This window comes from Mytilus californianus, unplaced genomic scaffold (assembly GCF_021869535.1).
Source record: "Mytilus californianus isolate M0D057914Y unplaced genomic scaffold, xbMytCali1.0.p SCAF_3, whole genome shotgun sequence".
NCBI classification, from domain to species: domain Eukaryota; kingdom Metazoa; phylum Mollusca; class Bivalvia; order Mytilida; family Mytilidae; genus Mytilus; species Mytilus californianus.
The window spans coordinates 9,036,087-9,058,000 of record NW_026262679.1 but is presented as its reverse complement, the minus strand read 5'-3'; the positions used below and the strand labels follow the sequence as shown (position 1 = coordinate 9,058,000).

Here is a 21,914-nt window from a genome sequence, read left to right as displayed (position 1 = left end):
ATTAATACCTTTGGAATAAATAACTACTTATTGGATGTATAAAAGCACAAGGTGTAATACCACCAAATCACAGTACGTCACATCCGGTTTCATACGAAAAAGGGTCGAAAAAATATTCTTTTGAATTTGACAGTTGTAGGAAATTAACCCTGCATTTCATTGCAAAAAATAATTTCTGAGTCATAAACAAATAACTTGGATGTTTCAAAGCATAATTTTTTTTTTTATTTGGTGTTTCTATGAAATACTTTGGAAACTTGGGATGACATGGTTACTAAAGCTTTTTAACAGGAAAAAAGGGGTGAAAATATGATTGGTTTCTTTCCAGTGATGGTTATTATCTTATCTGCAATGAAATGTTATGTGAAATTTTCACTGTAGTAATGAATAGGATAAAACTTTACTCATGCCAAGTGTTTCTTTAATTGAAACAAAGATAAATCCTGCACTATTTTTTTGAACATTGCCAATTTAACAAAGACTAATTGGAGAAAACAATGGTGGTATTACACCACAATAAAAGTGTATAAATAGCCTTACATAATAATAATTTTCTATTAGTGTCTGTATAAGATAGTGTACACGACTTGCCTGATATGATGGGAACAATTCGATGTTGTTATCTCACTCTACAAAAGAACCGACGCTGACCAAGTCTAATTGTTATTCTCGAAAGTATTTTAACAATAAATTTTGATAAATGACCGTTTATAAACAGTCAAAATATTTAATTCAACGTTAAAGTAAATTGATACTCTTTATTGACGAGTCAAGGAGTTCAAATTGTACAGTAAGAACAACAATGTCCTTAGATTTCACAAATTTTAGTTTTTGAAACAGAAACAAAGGTAGATTGGATTTCGTATACCCTTACATTCACTTCAGTTTGCACCTTCCATGAAAAATTCCTTTGTGTACTCCTGAATTATGTATATAGTACAATACACATTTTATTTTGTATTTTATGTCAGCTCTCTGTCTAATTATTGCAGAAAGGATTCGAGGCATTACAACCTGATTTAGGATTCCTAGCATCATATGGATCTGGATTTTCCTTTTACGATATTGCTGACATTACAGACGCATATAAATGTACAGGTAAGTATCGATCTTACATTTCTAGAGCATTCATAACACATTATAATATTTACTGTTATTTACAGTTATATGATCAGCCAAAACACGATTTCCACTTTTGTTAAACATGTAATCTGTTATTGTTACGATACGATTTTATTGTTTGCTTTATAATAGAAAGAAAATCAAACACGAAATTGAAGAAAAATGTATAAAAGAAAATACCAAATTCCATGATAAATTAACATAGGCTCTAAAGAGAGTCGCTGACCTAGGTATATGAGCATTTTCAACAATGAACACTCTCCAAAACACTCCAACATTGTAGTCTAGAATAGAATTCATCAAACAAATCTCTGTTTGTTGATCTTGTATTACTTATATTTTTTTTTCTGTTTACAGTGTCTCTCTATCTTCTTTATTTTTTGCCCGAAAGGACAACCACTCGTATAAAGAGTCTATTAATAATTTTAGCAACATTTGATTTATTTGGAATCTTGTCTTGTTGGTCAGCTTTGCTATTTAAAGTTTCTCTCTATACATTATGGTGTCAAAATAAAAAGCAAAAATGAAAAAAAAAATGGTAGAATTCGTCATTTAAGGGCAATAACTCATATAAGAAATCATCTGACAGTTTGATGTAATGCTCAGTAGGCATAACGCAACATTTTAAACATTTCTGCTTCAGTCAGATTTTCTCCATCTATAGCAGTTTTGAAGATAATAGACAAAACTTGCATTTAACCCCTATGTTCTATTATAACCATGTCGGTCATGTTTTTTAGCAGGATGGGTCATCGAACTAATTTTAAAACTAGATACCCCAATGATGATTGTGGCCAAGTTTGGTTAAATTTGATACAGTAGTTTCAGAGGGGAAAAATTTTGAAAAACATAACGGACGACGACGGACGACAGACGACAGAAGACCGTCACCAAGTGATGAGAAAATCTTACATTGCACTTTGATTTTAAAAATCCATACATAACATCAAACGAAAACTAAAGCACGTATCCGCTAATTCTAAAGCTATTTAAGCAAAAACAAATGCCTTTTGATTTGCATTATGTTGCATTTAAATACCATTACCTTGATTTGATGTTCACAATTATTTTGTTTCTGGGAAACCTAATTTATTACCATCAAGTATTTGATCAACCTACATTTCAATAATCTTAAACACAAAATATTAAAATGTACATTTCAATATGATTCTTAAATTCAAAACCGAAGTTCGGTGGTACTCAGACTTCCTCCTACAATTCAAACTGACAGTCATGTTGAAGATCGCTGAAAGTGGCGTTTAACAACAACTTAAAATACAAAGCCCAGGTAGATTACACGAAAGGAGCTACACTACCCGCAAACACATTTGGATGTTTCAAATATATATACATATACAAAAAATATCCGAGGTTTAGATTTTGCTTCTCTCGCACCAGATACACATATTCACAGTATAATCAATAAAATTGAAAATGGAAATAGTGAATGTGTCAAAGAGACAGCAACCCGACCAAAGAGCAGAAAACAGCCCAAGGCCACCAATGGGTCTTCAACACAGCGAGAAAATCCCGCACCCGGAGGCGTGCTTCAGCTGGCCCCTAATAAACAATGTGTACTAGTTTAGTGATAATGATCGTCGTACTAAACTCCAAAACATATAAATCAACTTAAATCAAAATATAAACAAGACTAACAAAGGCCAGAGGCTCCTGACTTGGGACAGGCGCAAAAATGCGGCGGGGTTAAACATGTTTTGTGAGATCTCAACCCCCCCTCTATACCTCTAGCCAATGTAGAAAAAACAAACACATAGCAATACGCGCAGTAAAACTCAGTTTAAAAGAAGTCCGAGTCTGATATCAGAAAAGGTAACACAAGAAACTAAGTAAAATGCCAATGATACATAAAATAACAAAGGATTACTAGCAGTTACTGACATGCCAGCTCCAGACCTAAATTAAACTGATTGAATAATTATGTCTTTATCATATGAAAATCAAGCACAATCCCTTCCGTTCATGCATCACTTATGGCATCGGTAATGAAGGGGCGATAAACAACGATTGATTTGTTCATTAACTTTTATCCTTCTCTGTTTATTCCCGGCAACCAATGTAACAAGCATATTCAAGACTTGAACAAGAACGAGGAAAACATTTTGTTTCGTATTGTTTAGGAGTTTATACAGTATCTAAATTTTATCATTCCACAATTAATAACAGTGTGTTCAATGTAAATAGGGAATCATTAATAAATAACTTCGAAAACTAAACAAATATTATATCGTTTATTTTTTTTAATTTTTATTATTTTCAGAAAATTGCTTGAATCCGCCCGAATGCAAAAATGGTGGTTTTATAAACTTTGAATGTAAATGCCATTGTCCTTACGGTTTGACTGGCGACAATTGTGATTCTGTTATCAACAGCGGAGGTAAATGTTTTTTAGGATGAAGTACATGTATTGCTAATACAATTAACTCGATAATATCATTTAGCAATACTTATAAATATCCGACCTTTAACTAAATATTTTCATTATAGAAGATTAAATTGAAGATTTCACCAAATACATATTTTAAAAAAGAACTAAATTCTTTTTCCCTTTGTTTACAAATACACAAAAAAAGGACTATTCTATTTTTAGTGTACCATAGATGATTGTACACGAGAAAGTAAATGCATTTAATGGCATCATACGGATTTCAACGTTAACACATAATGTAAATCATTTAAACTATCAGAATATACACAAAGGGGACATAATAATGTTAAAAAATCGTAATGCATTTTAAATTGGTTAGACAAAATCAAATTGAAATTCGTGATTAGTTCATTTAACAAACCTACAATAAGTTATGGGTTTATCTTATAGTTGAATGCCGTACTGTGGCCCGTATTTGCTTACATTCACCTTATTTGGTCTCTGGTGAATAGTTTGCTCATTGACAATCTTCCACATCTAATTATTGTTATACTGGTAAAAGCTATACCAGAAACACGTGTTTTGCGCACTGAATTACTATCATGTATTTGCATTTGCATAAATCTACTACTGACCCAGTATGGCTCATATCTGTGAGCACAATTTTGGAAATTAATATTCTGGCTTGGTTATTACTGGAAATAAATTACTTTGCCCTAGACAGAATGAAAATTATTATTCCACTGTAGGTTAAATTTGATAGCTTAATCAAAATTTGATTGGTTGATACCATTCCACGTTACATTGAACAAAACTTCACATTCCCACTGAAAATCGGGACTTCCTCGTGAGACGTTACGCGCGGTAAATGTAAATGTAAATTACATTTTGAATTGCGAGAGTAAAGTAACTATCGTGTTCAAAATAATTTCAGACGTAAAATCAAAACAAAATAATTATCTTTTGATCGGTACTGTTTATCAATGTTAAAGTTTGTTTAGTTATGAAAACAAGCGTTAAAGAAAAAGTGTATGTAAATAAATGTTTTATGTTTAGGTATTTAGTAGTAAACAAAGTATAGGCAGTGGAAAAAGACATTCATTTCTCTTGGCTTATGGAAATATGAAAACTTTTAACCCTCGAAAAATCATATTTCCTTCGGGCGATGCACTCGGGAAATATGAATTTACTTGGGTAAACAAATCTTCATATCTCCCTCAGGCACGGGAAATAAATGTATAATATTCTTCCCAATGCACTGTAGGACAATGCATAAAATACTTGTGTACAAAAAACTCATTATAAATACCAGGATTAAAATTTTGTGCGACAGGCGCTTGTTTTGTGTACACAAGACTCATCAGTGATGCTCGTACAAGATTGAAAATAAATGTTCTCGAAATAAATAAGCCATACTAATAACATGTGAAAATGAATATTCCATTTGCACAGAAATCCAGGTAGAAATCGAGAGCTAATTTCCCGCTGATATGTCCTTATTTTAATTTCAGTTTGTGGTGGAATCATCGATCTTATCCCAGGGGAAAAGGCAGTTATAAGGTCACCAAATTTTCCAAATACGTATGACGTTGGTATGGAGTGTGCGTGGCTTTTAAGGGTATGTTATAGAAGTAGGAAAGAATATTTTATATAAGTTGCTAAATAGAATCTCTCAACATATTATTTATATAACACTATTTAATAATTATTACTTTTACGATTAAATGTCAGAGGTATTGCACAACAATTTTGCAGATAGTTTTAAAAAAGAGCTTCTTGCAATTAAAACCAAATAAAATGTTTGCTTCTCGATATTTTTAATTTAATTGTTTTGTCAGACACATTCTTCTTTCGATTGTACATTTTTTGTTTTTATTTTCTCGACTTTGCACTAGAGTTTTAAATAAATCTAGGTAAGCAACTTTGACTTTTATACATTAACTATTACTTTTTCTGACTACAATCTTATTGTAAAATCACATAGGCACCATCTAGTTTTCATGTGCGACTTGAGGCAGACGTATTCCATCTTCCATATGACGCAGAAGATGACAGATGTTATCATTGGTTACAAGTAAGATACAATCTAGTTGGGCAGACAGGGATAAGGTATGTAACTCAAAATAAGGTTTAGGTTCATATAGTTAGAAAACAAAATAATTTTGCTTTACATTCACGCAGGAATTTTGCCAAAAAAAAAACGGTCAAAATTTCCTCGAGAAAATCCTATAGCTAGAAGCAAAATATTGATTTGGTTTACCTATCTATGACATTTGTTCTCAATCTGCAAAGGGAGGTGTTAAAACTGTTTTTTTTTCTTAAAAAATCGAGCCGCTGATAATTTAATTAAATCATTTTCCACTTGAATAACATTTAAATGAATAAGAAAAAAGGGGGATCAGATACCTAGGGGGAAATTAGAAACATAAGTTTAAAAACAACATGAGAAAAAAACAAAATGAGTCAACTAAATACTACACAGAAAGATTGAGTGAATTGAAGATAAGGCATTGGGCTGTTTGTTAAACATATATAGGCAATTAAGTAGTTATCTGGATTTCCGTTTTTATTACTGCTCCTAAGTGCAAAAGACTAATATAAGCACTAATACGTATGACTGTCAGTAGTTGTTCAGAATTATTAGATATATGAATATTTTCAATATAAGTTGATAAAATATTTAATGTTAAATAATAATGGTAAATGAGGATTTCTATAATATTGTATTTTGACAGAGTTTGCGGTGATTCTAGTGGTGATTCGTGGGTTACCTCTCCTTGGGGTCAAAAGAATCTCATGTTGCTAATTTTCGACAGTGAATTTGGAAAACTACAATCACCAGAGAAAGGATTTTCTCTTCTAGCTACAACAACTAATGATGGTATAATATTACTTCGAAATAAACGGAATGTGCGGTACAATTAAAAAGCAACCCAACAATACTATCAAACACAAACAAAATTATCTATAGATTCACATATTGTCTTCTTTAAATTTACATATCATATGTGAATGTGTATGTTGTGATAATAATTTCGACTAAATGGACCGATGGTATTATGTTTACTGTATGATAGGCTGTGTATACAGACACTATTCTTGTGACTCATACTGGCCTTCAACTATAGATAAATCGAAGTATTCATTCATAATGTTTGATAGTAAAGTGTAATGATAATAAGAAGGAAAAATATGGCCAAATACAAAATAACTCATCTTGAAAAATGTTCTTGTTGTTTTGCTCAATTTTAGTTTATGTTTTCAACTACATTGCTTATACAATAGCGTAGCTAGTCAGAGATGTGGAAGCTTTTAAACATTAGTTGGGTGCTTTGAAATTAAAGGCATCACAAATTTATTTCAAAATATTAAATTTGTATGCATTTTTCTATTAAATGATTGTAGTTCTTATGTTTCTTTTTCTAAAGTGCTCGCTAGCTTGATTCGATACAATATTATACTTTTTACATATTTTTCTTTATTGGCATCAGAAAAAAAGCATCTGATAATAGAAGGACAGGAATCGCTTACTCCTGCAGAAAAAAGTTCACCCCTAGTGATTTGTTTGGACCTATGTTTACAAATATTTTTCTGTGTAATCATTCCTTAAACTTTGTTTATTTTGTAGTCATTTTATTTTTAGCCGTGGTGTTTCCGTCATTTCCCAACTTGTGATTATTTATAACTCCATTGTGTATTTCATCTTTTCTAAAATGAGGAGGAAAATACCAAAAAGAGACAATCAAAGTAAATAAGATAAACCGACAAACCATGGCAAAAAAGAAAAATGACGAAGAGACAAACAAAACTAAAAAAAACGATACATAAAATACTAAAGTCTAAGCAAATCCAATCCTATAAAACCCGGATGTTTAGCAACATGGATTTGTGTTTGATCTACTGATATTCATAAGCAAACGCATCGTGTTGCGGATTGTCAATTATATTCATGATGGACATTCTCTATTATGGTTCTTATCTCGATTTGTTTTTTTCGTCGAGTTATGAGATCTGAACATCGATAAACTACTTATATCTATGTGAAGGATACGGTCTTACATCATCTACCGTCATTTATTTTAAAAATTTTGCTTTATATTATGCAAGGAATATACATATGTTTTCCAGGATGCATTCCAGATCCATGCATATATGGAGTTTGTAAGGATTGTGAAAATCAGGCATATCGTTGTGAATGTGATCCAGGATTCGAAGGACAGAACTGTGATCAAGCCAAAGGTATTTTAAAAACAAACATATTATAATAGATCGTTTCTTTTTTAAATGTATGTTGGTCTCTGAATGGCAAGAAGAAGACCTTCCATTAATGTTATTAAAATATTTACTTTCAATCAAATGACTGAAGCTTATTTTTTATTTATTTAATTTTTTAAAATTTAATTTTGGAAGTAACACGTCTTCTGATTGGTTGAAAGTGTTTTGTCTATCAGCTCATAGACATAATTTTGTCATGTGACCGTGACGTCACCAACGATTTTTTTTCAAAATTTACTCCTTAAAAATGGAATTTAGAATTAAATTATAAGGAATGACTGTAATATATTTTCTGTCTATTCGAAATAACCTAAAAAAAATGTGGTGCACACTTTTAAATAACCCGATACGCGGGTTATTCAGTGTGCACCACATTTGTGATGTTATTTCTTCATAGACAGAAAAAATATTACAGTCATTCCTTAAATAACATAAAATTATTTATTTTGAATAGGCATCGATTTATGTCTTTTCGAAGCGTTGGTAATCTACTAAAATTATAATAAAGGAAAGACAGAGGTATAAGTGATAATATTCCAAATAACGATACGGGAATATATACACATAATACTTTTTTAGATCTAGATATGACATCACTGTATTAAAGTCACATACCTATTCAATAATAGGGTAACAACAACTTGACAGTACTAAGCATGTACAATGAAATACACATCAGAACGTCTTAAATATGACTATGGGCAAGTACTTATTAACAGTATACTAAGCGGTATCCTCTCCTTTATTCAAGGGACTTTTCGAAAACAAATAACATAATACAAACAATAAAACACAATTTCAGTTAGCTTAAATTCACAAAAAAATCAAAGAATATCTAAATAAAAAAGAGGGAATAAATTGAACAGAGAAGCCCAATCCATTCTCAAATATTTGATCATAACTTGTAAGATCACAACTAAAACATTTATTATTTCTATAGCTTCAGAAACGTTGGCATGTACATTTGAAAAGGGAAGTAAATGTTTTATGAAGAATGTAGACAACGACGAGTTTGACTGGAATATGTACGCCGTAAGTCAATTTAATACGCCGTAAGTCAATTTAATACGCCGTAAGTCAATTTAATACGCCGTAAGTCAATTTAATACGCCGTAAGTCAATTTAATACGCCGTAAGTCAATTTAATACGCCGTAAGTCAATTTAATACGCCGTAAGTCAATTTAATACGCCTTATTCTTATAAATAATGACAATTAAGGCGCTGTACTGAGTGAAGCTGAACTCATAACAACATGTGCTCTTTATACACATGATATTTGTACAAGCATTGTTTATAACTTTGTATGTGTTTTCCCCATTCTCGATAATTCGCCCATAAAAAGTGAGAATAAACCACGCAGGCAATAACAAAAGTAAGTCGAACAATACAGACAACAACATGACAAAAAATAACCAACGAAAAGACGACAACATGCAGTCAACAAAACACTTTACAGTACCTTAAGATTGATCAACACAATCCTATCCGAAAAACGAGAATGAAATTGAGGTGTTCCGGAATGGTCAACAGTTTTTGCTCCTCTGGTGATACCGGCTATGTTGATAATATAGTAATGAAAACTAGATTAAGGCAGCCCAAATCCCTTTACACTATTAAGTAGCCGAGAGTAGGTAGTCCCTGCTCTACTAATTGAACTCGTAGTGGTATTCATGGCACATGAATGAGCAGGAATCATGTTTATTTAATAAAAACGCTCCCAAAAGTTTTATTTTTAGTAAATCAAATTTGTTAATTAAAATCATCGTAATTGTGTGCTCTTTTAAAGTAATTGACATAATGAAATTGTAATTAATTGTCAATAGTAATGTCGAAGACGATTTACAATATGGGTTGGAGCAGGTGTTCAAGTTTGCGAATTCCGTTATACTACTTTATCATTTGATTTGCATGCATACGAAACTTACATTGATAGTCTCTTATTATGTACAGCTTGATGATCATATCACAAATTTTACCGGCGGACAGTACCTTGAGTACAAGTCCTTGAAATTGTTCTTACATTAAATATCATTACATGTATTTTAATGTATTGCAGGGCCCTACAGTTTCCGATCTGACTGGACCGGAAAGTGCAGTTGAGGGATATAATTACATGTACGCTGAATCATCATCCCCAAGGTTACCCAATGATAAAGCTGTTTTACAGTCTGATATAACTTTACCTGGTAAAATGTTTAAACATTTAAATATGTTGTCTACCTTTCTGTATTAAAGAGTGCTCTTATGAAACAGTCAGACCGGTGATAAAAATAATCGAAAGCACATGTGGGGTCAGTTTTTCAAGTGCTATGATTATTATCCTACATATGAGAACGTCCAGTAATTTGTAGCTCTTTGGCAACATCGCCATTATTGTTTTAACATAGCACATGGAAGTCCAGAAGAAAACGGACAAACATACTAAAGAAAAACATACTGATTGGTTAGAATATTTTCACCCCTCTCGATAGTTCAAGCCATAGTTCTCATTTTGAAAATATAAAATTTAACTATCCTGAATGGAGAAGCACACATGCAGTAGAAAAAGAATATCCCACTCATCGGTTGACACAACAAGATCTTCCTTAGACATGATCCTTCGTCAATATTTTAAAGTAATCAATCTACAGCTCAACAATCTCGCCTTTTCGCTGGCAAGACTGTAGTTCCCGTCTCTATTTATCCTCGGTCAACGGAGGTGAAAGTACAATGACATGAGTCTTTTATGCTGATAGATAGTGTTATATTCAGCCTAAAATGCTTAATTGAAATCATCAGCGTAAAGGTCGTACTTATTCCTGTAGCAATTGGTCTATTATTTTTGATTTGTGCTGTCTACAAAAGAAAGTAAATTTTCATAGGTTGTTGACTTACTTCTTGTGTCGATGTTTTTCCATCATTGAACCTGATGTATAAAGTGCCTTCTTTGACCATATGATAATGTAAAGGGTGTTACATTGAAAGAATGATATTCGTCTCCTCAAGATAATCGGATATCGCTCCTTCTTAAAAAAAAGAACATACACAATTTATACACTATTTTGGTATTAATATTGATTCACTCATAGGGTCTTTGCATCGGAAATAAACACATTTATTCTAAAACCAGTTGTTGGCATGATACGGGTTATGTTCTTCTCATATATTTTATGATGATATGACACTTAACCCCTAACGGGAGGAATTGTACCTGATTTTCATATGATGAAGACATAATCTTTCAATCAGTTTAATTGAGATCTGGAGCTGGCATGTTAGTAACTGCTAGTAGTCCTTTGTTAATTTATGTATCATTGTCATTTTGCTTAGTTTCTTTTGTTACCTACTCTGACATCGGACTCGGACTTCTTTTAAACTGAGTTTTACTGTGCGTATTGCTGTGTGTTTCTTTATTCTACATTGGCTAGAGGTATAGGGGGAGGGTTGAGATCTCACAAAAAATGTTTAACCCCGCCGCATTTTGCGCCTGTCCAAAGTCAGGAGCCTCTGGCCTTTGTTAGTCTTGTATGTTTTTTAATTTAAGTTTCTTTATATGTTTTGGAGCTTGGCGTGACGTTCATTTTCACTGAACCAGTACACAATTTTATTTAGGGGATTTTCTTGCTTCGTTGAAGACCTATTGGTGGCCTTCGGCTGTTATCTGCTCTTTGGTCGGATGGTTGTCTCTTTGTCATACTCCCTATTTTCATTCTTAATTTTATTTTTTACGTAATCTTCAACCTTACTCTGAAAGTGAATATAAATTATATAAATTAATGTCAAAATGTTTTTCTCATAGCGGAAGACCGTTGTTTAAAATTCTATTACAATATGTTTGGTGCCGGAATCGGATCTTTAACTGTCAAATCAACCTCAAATGTCTTGTGGTCAAAAAGTGGAAACCAAGGATTTAGTTGGCTTGTTGCTGCTATAAACATACCTTCAACAGTCAATTTACAGGTATTTACATCTAATGAAAACACATTTCTAACAAGAAATGATATAAGTAGAATTATCTTTCCTCTTGGTTTTAAAGATGAAGTTAGAAGATGAAATACTATGGCAAAAAAAACAAAAAAAAAAAAACAAAGAAAAACGATCAAACGATAAACACCATTATAAAAACACAACATATTAAACTATAGACTGAGCAACACGACCCCAACCCAAACCTGGGTTGATCTTAGGTGCCCTGGAGGGTAAGCATATCCAGGTCCACATGTGGCACCCGTTGTGCTCTTTATAGAAAAACCCGATGATAATTCTAATTTGGTATGTCGCTTTCAAGGAAAAGAGTACGGGATTGTGGTTACGATGATTGAAACTTTTCTGTCGTCATCCGCGAAACAGATATTCTTTAACCTTCAAACATCTCGTAATGAAGTTTGCGTCCGTAAAATTTTCGAAGGGATGATTTCAACTTCAACAATCGAAAATTTTGGTTTAATTTCCTCCTTGAAAGCAGCAACCCTCTATCAAGGAAATAATAATAGGAAATGCAAGCTCTGGAATATCGTATTAACTAGGAATGCAGGCGTTGTTGCAATGTTAAAGTTATAATACTTAAAGTGGAACTCCTTCGTTTTTTATTAGTTTCCTCTTTATTCGATTGAAACGTTTTCATTAAGACCACTCGTTTATACCAATAACTTCAATGAGACCCCGAGGGATTCTTGATTCCTGAAATCAGTATTAACCACAGGTTTTGATTTTCAAACTTGCTTATTAACGTTCGAGTGATGTATTAATTCTAAAATAATCTGAAATCGTAGTCGATAATTCCACTTTTTTTTCAACCTATTCTAAGAAATATAAAATTAAACATTTGATCCAAATATACAGCTGTGATATATTTTACAAATACAACTGAATTCAGTAGGAAAAACTCATTGTGTGATTTAAAAGCGATCTCTGACAGTGACACAAGTTTATATATAATGAAACATGAATGTGTTTAAATAAAAAGTTCATACCTATCTACTTAAAGACACCAATGTCCTTTGACGTATTTTAGCCGATTGTTGAGTTTTGATTGTGTCGTTATATTTTCAGTGTTTTATCCTGACTGTCTAAACCTTTTTGTTTTCAGGAAAAACTATGGCTTATGGCTATTTCTTTCTATTTTTCTATACTTATCGTTTAAGATTGTAATTGAAGCAACACGTGGAAGTGACTGGGAAGGTGATATAGCTATCGATGACATCAAATTAATTCCAGGGATTTGTGGTAAGTCTATCTTAATTATATAATTCAAGCTACATATTTTGATTTTTAATTACAGTATAAATAGAATAAATCGACTTATTCTTCAATATGAAGTGAACTCTGCAAAGACAATTTCATGATTTTCACACGGATCGAGACTTCTCATTGCATATACAGGATAAACATCTCCTACTGTGCATGCTTTACCGGTCATTTAATTCTAAAGTCATGGCCGCGGATCTGGGTTTCGGTACCAGGAATTTGACAGGACTGCAATGAGCTAAACATTGGCGATATTAAACATATCCAAATAAAAAAAAAAAATAAATAAATATATACAAATCACGTTGCTGGTTTATTTTACTGAACAACGAAATACAAAAGATGGGAAAATTAAAGAAGAAAATGTGAACGTAACAAATTCATGTAACATAACAATACGTTTGAATATCTCTGTTCTATATCTTTTTCATAAGTATTTTTTGAGAAAAGATAAAATTGTGAAAAAGCACACAATCATGACATAAAACAAGAAAGAAACTGTTACAAGACTTTCAACCATTTTATTAGTGCATTCTGTGCTTCCTTACTTCGGTTATTAATTTAATTTTTTTCAATTTAGTTATAAGGCAATATCATAGATTTTAAATGCATTCGAAACTGTTAAAAATACATTAGTTGAACTGTTTATGACATATCATATAACCACATTATCATAAGTAAGATGCACAATATCGTTTTATATTTTTAGTAAATACAAGTTAATTTTAGACTGGACTGCTACAATAATCTTTTTTTTTAGTTGCTGACTCTCCTTGCTCTTTGAGTCTCTTATACCGTTTATAAACGTACTTTGTGTTAAACTGTTTATTTTCTTTCTAAACTAATGGCTTTTAAAAAAGACACACAAAGTCGAAGTCTTTGAAATACTTTCGTTTAAAGAAAGTAGTTTTAAATAATAACTTTTTAGTGTTAATATTTATGAACGACTTACCATATAATAAATGATTTGTTGCAAAAACAGTCATTACAAAAAACCATCAAAAGTATACACAATACATATATCATTTAATCGTAATGTAGATGAGATAACGATTATTTAATAAAGTTTAACCTATTTTGATTGAAATAATTCTTATGCGATTACTACAAATTTTCAGATATGCCTGTGAAGTCTGACTGTCTTTTATCTGCCCTGGGAAAAGATTACATCGGAACCCTAAGTGTAACAAAAGACGGGAAAACATGTCAACGTTGGGATTCTAATTCTCCTCACTCACATTCTTATCATGCATATGACAATGACGACAATTATTGCCGAAATACTCTCGGTGATGAACCTATGCCATGGTGTTACACCACAGATCCCGACGATCGATGGGAATTTTGCGAAATTCCATACTGTCGTAAGCATACATTTATTGGCGTCTCTGTTTCATATACATACTGTACAAAGGTGTTCCGGGAATCTGTTTAGTGTATGAACTACCTAATTGAGACTGTCTTTTTTTAAATGAATAAGATTTCAGACTTTGGTAACTCGAGCGTACCTGACTATAGTAATTCAAGAACCACTGTATCATACGATTATGTTTATACATATCAACCCTATCTCCATCCTTTCAATGTTTTATAGATTAAATGAGACATACATATTGAAAAAACATTCAATTATTTTCGCATTCAAAAGTGTAAGGTGGTGCTATTTATAAATCATTAGTAGTTACTGTAACACTGTAATGAATATTGAATATTGTCTTTATCGGTTCTTATAATTATATACGTTAATTTTGTTTTTTTAAATATTAAAACTTAACTAAGAATGTAGTGCTATACAATTTAGAAATCATATGTCGATCATACTGTCGATACCTGTATTTTGACATTACACAAAGTCATGTTTTTCCAAGACTGTGTAAGGCATCTTTACACTTGAGACTTTGGTTGTGTTCTGATTGATATTTTATTATGGGAAACCTTGATTTATTTATTAGTTTTAGATGGCTTTGAACTAGCCTTAAAAAATGACAAGTACTCTTTGTGTCTTTCGACATTTTGCAATTTGTTTTTTGTGTCGGGTTCCGTTCTGATGAGATTAGAATTTTTCACCTATGCCAGGTTTTAACTTTTGATCCTACTATATTCTGCATGTTCTGTCCATGAGCCTGTAATTTAGTAGTTGTCGTTGATTGCTATCTGTCATATTTAGTTTTTGTTCATTGTTTTAGCATAAATCAGGCCGTTGGTTTTCTTGTTTGGATGTATTTCAAATTGTGTCATGCCTGTTATATTTAATCTACGATATTGGCATTGTTCATTGCTGAAGGGTTTATAGTGACTACTGGTTACATCCATATTCTTTGGTTTTTCGTATTCAGTTGTCTAATGGGCAATCATATCAAATCTTCTTACTTCTTTTTTTATATTCATATTAATATAATGTTTCAAAACATCATATTAGTATTATATTTACGTACAATGTAGTCATATTACATATTGGAAAATCAGATTGGTTCTGATATTGGTGTTTGTTTTCATGGTTATATTGTTAACTTAAAATTATTAGGAAACTAAGGTTCAAACACTCTCAATTGAAAAACTGAATTTGGCAGTTCTTTTATGGCCATTTCGGTCATAAAGTTCCACGAGTACTAAGTATTCAATAGTTTATACATCCTTGGCTTTCAAATTGTTGGTTTTGAGCGTCTTTTATAACGGTTATTCCAGGAAAGCTCTTCGGACGCACCAAATTTTTGACGTGATATTTGCATTGTAATTGTTTATAGACATTTGAAGAGAAGAGTATGGTTGTAGGCTTGGTAAATTAAATATACTGCTGAGTCTTATGTAAAAGTTAATTTTCGACTTTTATAAACCCTAAATGAACACATCTTGACCACAAGAAACAAAGTTCTCAAAAGATTCTAAAATGGTTTTCTTAATGGTCAACATGCATAACATTGTGTGATTTTTGTCCATTGATTAGATATACAAGAATGTGTCCGGTCTATAAATGGATACGATTACTTGGGAAGTAAAGCTACAACAACACAGGATAAAGCTTGCGAAGATAATGCGGTTTGTAGAGGTAGTGGAAGCGATCCTTCCCCATGGTGTTACGTGGACGATCAGATCATAAGATGGGATACGTGTGACATTGCGACTTGTAGTAAGTAAAGTGTTTTTCTTAGACTTTCGACATATTTATGGCCATTTTTTATCTCCTGAAATAATAACACAACGTGTTTCTTATGATATCAGTGTCGTTCGATAATGTATCTAATACATGTACAGAAGCCATTTTACCTTTCATACATATATATTCAAGAACCATGACAATGCTTGTCTACAATACAAATAGTGTATTCTTGAAATATGCAAATCAGGATGAAGATACCGAACCAGTTATATAAAGAGGAAAATAGAAAATCAATGTATTGAGAACAAGGTATAAACAACATGAACATAGTCATAGCTAGTTATAGATTGAATAGCTTATCCAACAATTCAAATTACAAACATATTCAACGAGCAACCGAGCAACACATTGATCAAATGATGCGTTTAACGCCTTGGTTTATTGTCAATGTTGTGTGCTCACAAGTTGAATATTTTTCCATGGGTTAATTCTTGGATTTTTTATCCATTACATTGACATTTAATGGATATTAAGTAGAAAATGCAAGTAACTATAATATGTTTTTACGCGTTCTTAATTCGTTTTGATGCATCGTCCTCGACAACATCTTGACAACAACCGTTGTTTGTATGACGTCAGAGAGCATTTTCGGCTTTATTACCCTGTGAAATTATCTGGGGTTTTTCTAATGGTAAATTACAGTACTTCATTCAACCAATGTAATAATACAAACAACGAGATAGTAAACTGACATAGAGAATTATACAGATACCAAGTGCAAACTGTTTAAATTAAATCTCTAAACAGTACGAATTCTTTTTAAAAAACCTAAAAATAATATCAGGTTATTGAAAAGATAAACACCTTTACTAAGAGTTGATTTACTCAAATATACTTCAATTCAGAAAAATGAGAAGAAAAACAATATTATTTATATGTCTTGCTTTAAGAAAAAATATGTGTGATCCCTATACATAAAACAGAATTTAAGGTACTTGATTGAATTTAATCGATGAACAATGATATTTCTAACTGATGATTTTACAGCTGATAAGCCTAAAGAGTGCTTGCAAACTGGTAAGGGCACTGATTACTTTGGAAGTATAGCAGTTACAAAAACTGGTTCTGAATGTCAACGTTGGGACAGCCAACAACCGCATCAACATGATTACTGGTACCTTGAGGATCAGGAAAACTTTTGCCGGAACCCAGATGGCTCAACAAGTCCTTGGTGCTTATCAACAGATCCAACTGGTGGAAAAGAATACTGTGACATTCCTTTTTGTGGTAAAATTATATTTATTTACTACAAATGCTACACTGATAGGAAACTGAAATTTCTACATATATGTACTCTTAATTATACAGTACAGTTAGTGTAAGTGAATGTTGGCTTTATTTTGTTTTTGTTGATCACTGTAATGCTTTTATTACTTTTCAGATAATCAAGGATGTACAACAAACCCGTGTTCACATGGGGGAACCTGTCAGACTACAGAAAACGATGGATATTCATGTCAGTGTCTAAATGGATATGAAGGTGATCGTTGTGAACTAAAAGGTAAAAGTAAATTACATAGACGAGACACAACGTCAATTCCTTAAAGTGAGGATAATCTCATATTGTTAATTCTCGGGTTTCTTTTAATTCAATGTTATGTCAATATGAATTACAAAAGCAAAATGTTCATTGGGCTTTACTGATTTTTTTGTCAAATATTTTCACGATTTTTACCATATCGAAATCATAAGGAAATGTGGTATGATTGTCAATGAGACAACTATCAAACAGAGACCCAATGACGAGGATATAAACAACTTTAGGTGGTCATTGTACAGCCTTCAACAATGAGCAAAACCTATACCGTATATTGTAAGCTATGAAAAGACCTGTCATTACACAATGTGACGAATGAGAAAACCATCGGCCTAATTCATGCTAAAAACAATAAACGAATTTCTAATGCATTGCATAAAACTGATAAATGAATAATTCTAATTAAGAACTATCAATCTTTATCATGCCACTGTAAGGAATGTACTAAAACTAAACATAAGAGGTTAACATAAACTATGGCCTTTTTAGTATAAAAAGTCTTTCTAAGCACATTATGGAAATGGTTCTATGAAAGTTGTTTTGTTCCATACAGAACGTATGATACAATCTAGCTATCATTATGGTTTGCAGCATGTGGTCTTATAAGTTAGACCATAACAAACAAACAAACAAACCGACAGCGATAATATACACGTCTGGTACCGATTCCAGTGCATACTACAATACCCTTCATAAGACAAGCTCAAGATCAAAAGATTTAATGTATGTAAAATATCTTTATGATTTACACACACAAAAATGACGTTTGTTTTCTATAATAAATTCATTGGGTACGTTCATAGCCAAAAGTTTGTGACAATAATATAAACACGTGACCGATTTCTTCAAATGAAAATGTATCATTGAAATCACGGATACGAAATTCTTTTTTTAATTCATCATAATTATTATCACTGGTGGACTGTTAGTTGCGCTGCTATCAGCTTTTTTAGTAATCGATAAAATGTAGGTTTATTTTACAAATCTTTTTTGTTTATTTCTACTTTTTAATAATAAAAACGATTTCTTCTCTCCTACGCAATGTTGTATTAAGACACTGTATTTGTCCTGTTTACGAAATTTCTAATGTTTTATTTTCTTTGACTTTCCAAACGGTTTGCTGTCAACGTCGAAGGTGGAAGTGAATACAAAAAGGCACTTCTAACACAATAAGTTCGATAACAGTGTTTGCATTATTACTACAGTCGTTATGAATAAGTAATAGTAAAGTAGCAGAAGGAACCAAATGTTTTACTGTCTTAATAAAGCTTTTCGGTATATTAGAAATATTATGTATTTAAAAAACCGACACATGAAGAAATGTTTTTTTTATCTAAGTTCCATCATTAAACGATTGCAAGAGGTCAATAGCTGGATATGAATACCAAGGACAAATAAATACAACTATTGGAGGATATACTTGTCAGATGTGGGCTTCAGATAACCCTCATTCTCATAGCAAACACGATTTACCTGAAAATTTCTGTCGTAATCCGGACAAAGATGAAAAACCATGGTGCTACACGAATGATCCCCAAATACGATATGACTTCTGTGATATTCCATTCTGTAGTAAGTACTAATATAACCAGTATTTAAAAGATTTAATTTTCTTTACTTCCGTCTCGAGTGTTCTTTCGTTTTTTACAATTAGGTTTCACAATTATAAATAGAAATTCGATTTTAATCTTTCCTTTTATTCAATTTAGAGTCATGCATATGTTCCTTAACTTTAGGAAAATTTCAAGATTAAGTTGTTTCCGAATTATAAACGAGAATCACTATAATACCAAATGTATAAAGATTTGAAAGGGGACTGGAAAACTAAGGTGAAAGAGAAAAGTTTGTTGTTACCGGATCGCAAATAGATCACTGCAACACAGATATGATTTCGTTTTTTAAATAGCATCAACAAATAAAATCATGATTTATAATATTTAGTACAAAATGAGTTGCTGTCAGGGGCTTCTAAATTTCAAATTTCATCTGTGTGAGCAAATTTATTTCATTTGACTTTTGGAAATACTCAAAATTCAAAACAGAAAACAGACTAACGAACTTATTAGTACAAATGTTAATCTTACCTGAAGGCTGGTGTATACGTGATCACAAGATTACTAGTTACATTTTCAGTTGTTTGCACAGATAGATATCGTGTTTGGATAATGAGTTTGGTCCTTCTATTTAGGAAGTGAGTTACGTCTCAAAGTCGTATAAAAAATATCAATAACATTCTATGCATTCATAATTTGGTTACAACTTTTACTTACTTTTATTAAATCAATAGATTTATAATGGAAGTATGATTCTATCGGTAAGAATTTAATATACACAGAATTGTAACACTAAGTTTTTACTGTAATATTATTTAATAAGGAAAGAAAAAAAGTTTATAATAATTTGTCAAAAAATATTTCGTTTTGGTGTATAAGGTTTATTTATAAAGGTTATGAGTATACTTTTTCGCATAATCATTGCGTTTATTTAGTTTTGGTGATTTACACCAATTCATCAACTCAAATTCTGAAACAGGACTAATTGTTTCTCTTTCTAAACAGATTTACTCTTTATATTTTTCAATATCGTCTCCTTCTGTACTATTTACGACTTTGATAGTCTGGGTTCACTCCTAGACTTGGAGCGATTTAGAACCTGTCGTTGTGGGGGACAAAGAAATACCGGGCGTCCGCCCGTTCGCCCGCCCGTCCGTCCGTCCGTCCGTCTGTCAGTCCGGTCTTGTTAGCGCTCTTCCGTGAACAATTCGTACCAGATTTTTATAAAACTTAAATCATAGGTTTATTTTATCAATGTCTCGGACAAGTTTGAAAATCAGTGCCGATCAATTTTTTTCAAAGAGTTATGCCCATTGGTAAAAATACTAATTATATGGAAAATTTTATTATTAGCGCTCTCATGTGTACAATTTTTGCCAGATTTGTATCAAATTGATGTCAAAGGTTTGTATAAACAATGTCTCGGACAAGTTCGAAAATCAGTACCGATCAAATGTTTTTATAAGAGTTATGCCATTTGGAAAAAATAATTATATTGGAAATTTCATTGTATTTGCTCTCAGTCCTTCGTTTCTTTAAAATATTTGTAAAAAGTTTTATAGAACAAAAAAAAAAAGATTTTTGTTTTGGTTATTGCCCTTGGATAGATGAAATATGTGCAACGCGGGGGACATTAGAACTCTGTTATTTCATTAGAATAAGAATTAGATTTGCTCCTTCATGAAAAAGGCTTATTACAGCAGGCCAATTTAAAAAAAAAAAAAAAATAAAGATATTTGTTTTCCAGCAACTCCTGCCAAACAGTGTCTGCAATCAGATAATGGCATCGAATACTATGGGAATGTTCGTCAAACAGAAGATGGGGTACCGTGTCAGAAATGGGCTGATCAAGCACCACACACTCATTCATATAGTTTTATTAGCGACCAAGAAGACTACTGTAGAAATCCAGGAGCTGGCGAGAATAGGCCTTGGTGTTATACAACCGATTCTAACGTTAGATGGGATTACTGTGACATTCCTCACTGTTAACATGAAACTACACAAATGTATACTTGATATGGACTAATTGTTTGCTATAGTTTAACCAACAATCAAATTCTTACTATCATCTATATGAGAATAGATACAGAATAATCGCCCATCTGCTCACAGACTACTTGCACTATCTTCTTTTCATCATTAAAGTCTTGTTTTAAGTTTCTGTTTTATCTTATTATAGTTTTTAAGTTTGATTTTAAAAAAACTATCAAGATGTATGCGCCTAGTTATCCAAAATCAGAAATGGGTAGGAGAGGTATTTAGCAATGCCACAAAATGATGCATATTCTCTGCATATGTCTGCTGGAAAGGACAATCAATGCCACACAATGACGCATTCTCTGCATATGTCTGCTTGAAAGGACAATGCTAATGTCCTTTTTGGTAATTAATTACTTTTAAAAGGTAATTTATTTGATGTTTCTTATATATGTAAGTATGTAAAATATAAAAAAAATCCAACACGTATCAAAATCATTTAATAAAAAAAACTTTTATAACGGGATGTGATATTCAGGACATGGGGACTACTGCACGCATATGGTACAAATTTACACCAAAACACCATAAGCCACTCTTAAAAGTTCAATTTAACAATGTCTAAATAAAATCAGTTATGATATTTGAAAAATAAAGGATTTTTTTTTTAAAATTGC

At 31.9% G+C, this 21,914-nt stretch overlaps 1 protein-coding gene across 1 annotated transcript in view; it reads left to right on the top strand.

Moving 5' to 3' along the window:
* LOC127733926 (uncharacterized) overlaps nucleotides 1–21,417 on the top strand; it is a 49,306-nt gene extending 27,889 nt beyond the window's left edge. The window contains exons 10-25 of the mRNA XM_052243402.1: nucleotides 993–1,098; nucleotides 3,401–3,517; nucleotides 5,020–5,126; nucleotides 5,493–5,617; nucleotides 6,244–6,389; nucleotides 7,637–7,747; nucleotides 8,724–8,815; nucleotides 9,841–9,970; nucleotides 11,563–11,723; nucleotides 12,908–12,989; nucleotides 14,129–14,374; nucleotides 15,955–16,137; nucleotides 17,155–17,394; nucleotides 17,549–17,668; nucleotides 19,043–19,276; nucleotides 21,005–21,417. Coding sequence (XP_052099362.1) covers nucleotides 993–1,098; nucleotides 3,401–3,517; nucleotides 5,020–5,126; nucleotides 5,493–5,617; nucleotides 6,244–6,389; nucleotides 7,637–7,747; nucleotides 8,724–8,815; nucleotides 9,841–9,970; nucleotides 11,563–11,723; nucleotides 12,908–12,989; nucleotides 14,129–14,374; nucleotides 15,955–16,137; nucleotides 17,155–17,394; nucleotides 17,549–17,668; nucleotides 19,043–19,276; nucleotides 21,005–21,249 — 2,445 coding nt within the window. The 3' untranslated portion in view covers nucleotides 21,250–21,417. The remainder of the gene's footprint in view (nucleotides 1–992; nucleotides 1,099–3,400; nucleotides 3,518–5,019; nucleotides 5,127–5,492; nucleotides 5,618–6,243; nucleotides 6,390–7,636; nucleotides 7,748–8,723; nucleotides 8,816–9,840; nucleotides 9,971–11,562; nucleotides 11,724–12,907; nucleotides 12,990–14,128; nucleotides 14,375–15,954; nucleotides 16,138–17,154; nucleotides 17,395–17,548; nucleotides 17,669–19,042; nucleotides 19,277–21,004) is intronic.
* The last annotated feature ends 497 nt before the right edge of the window (nucleotides 21,418–21,914 follow it).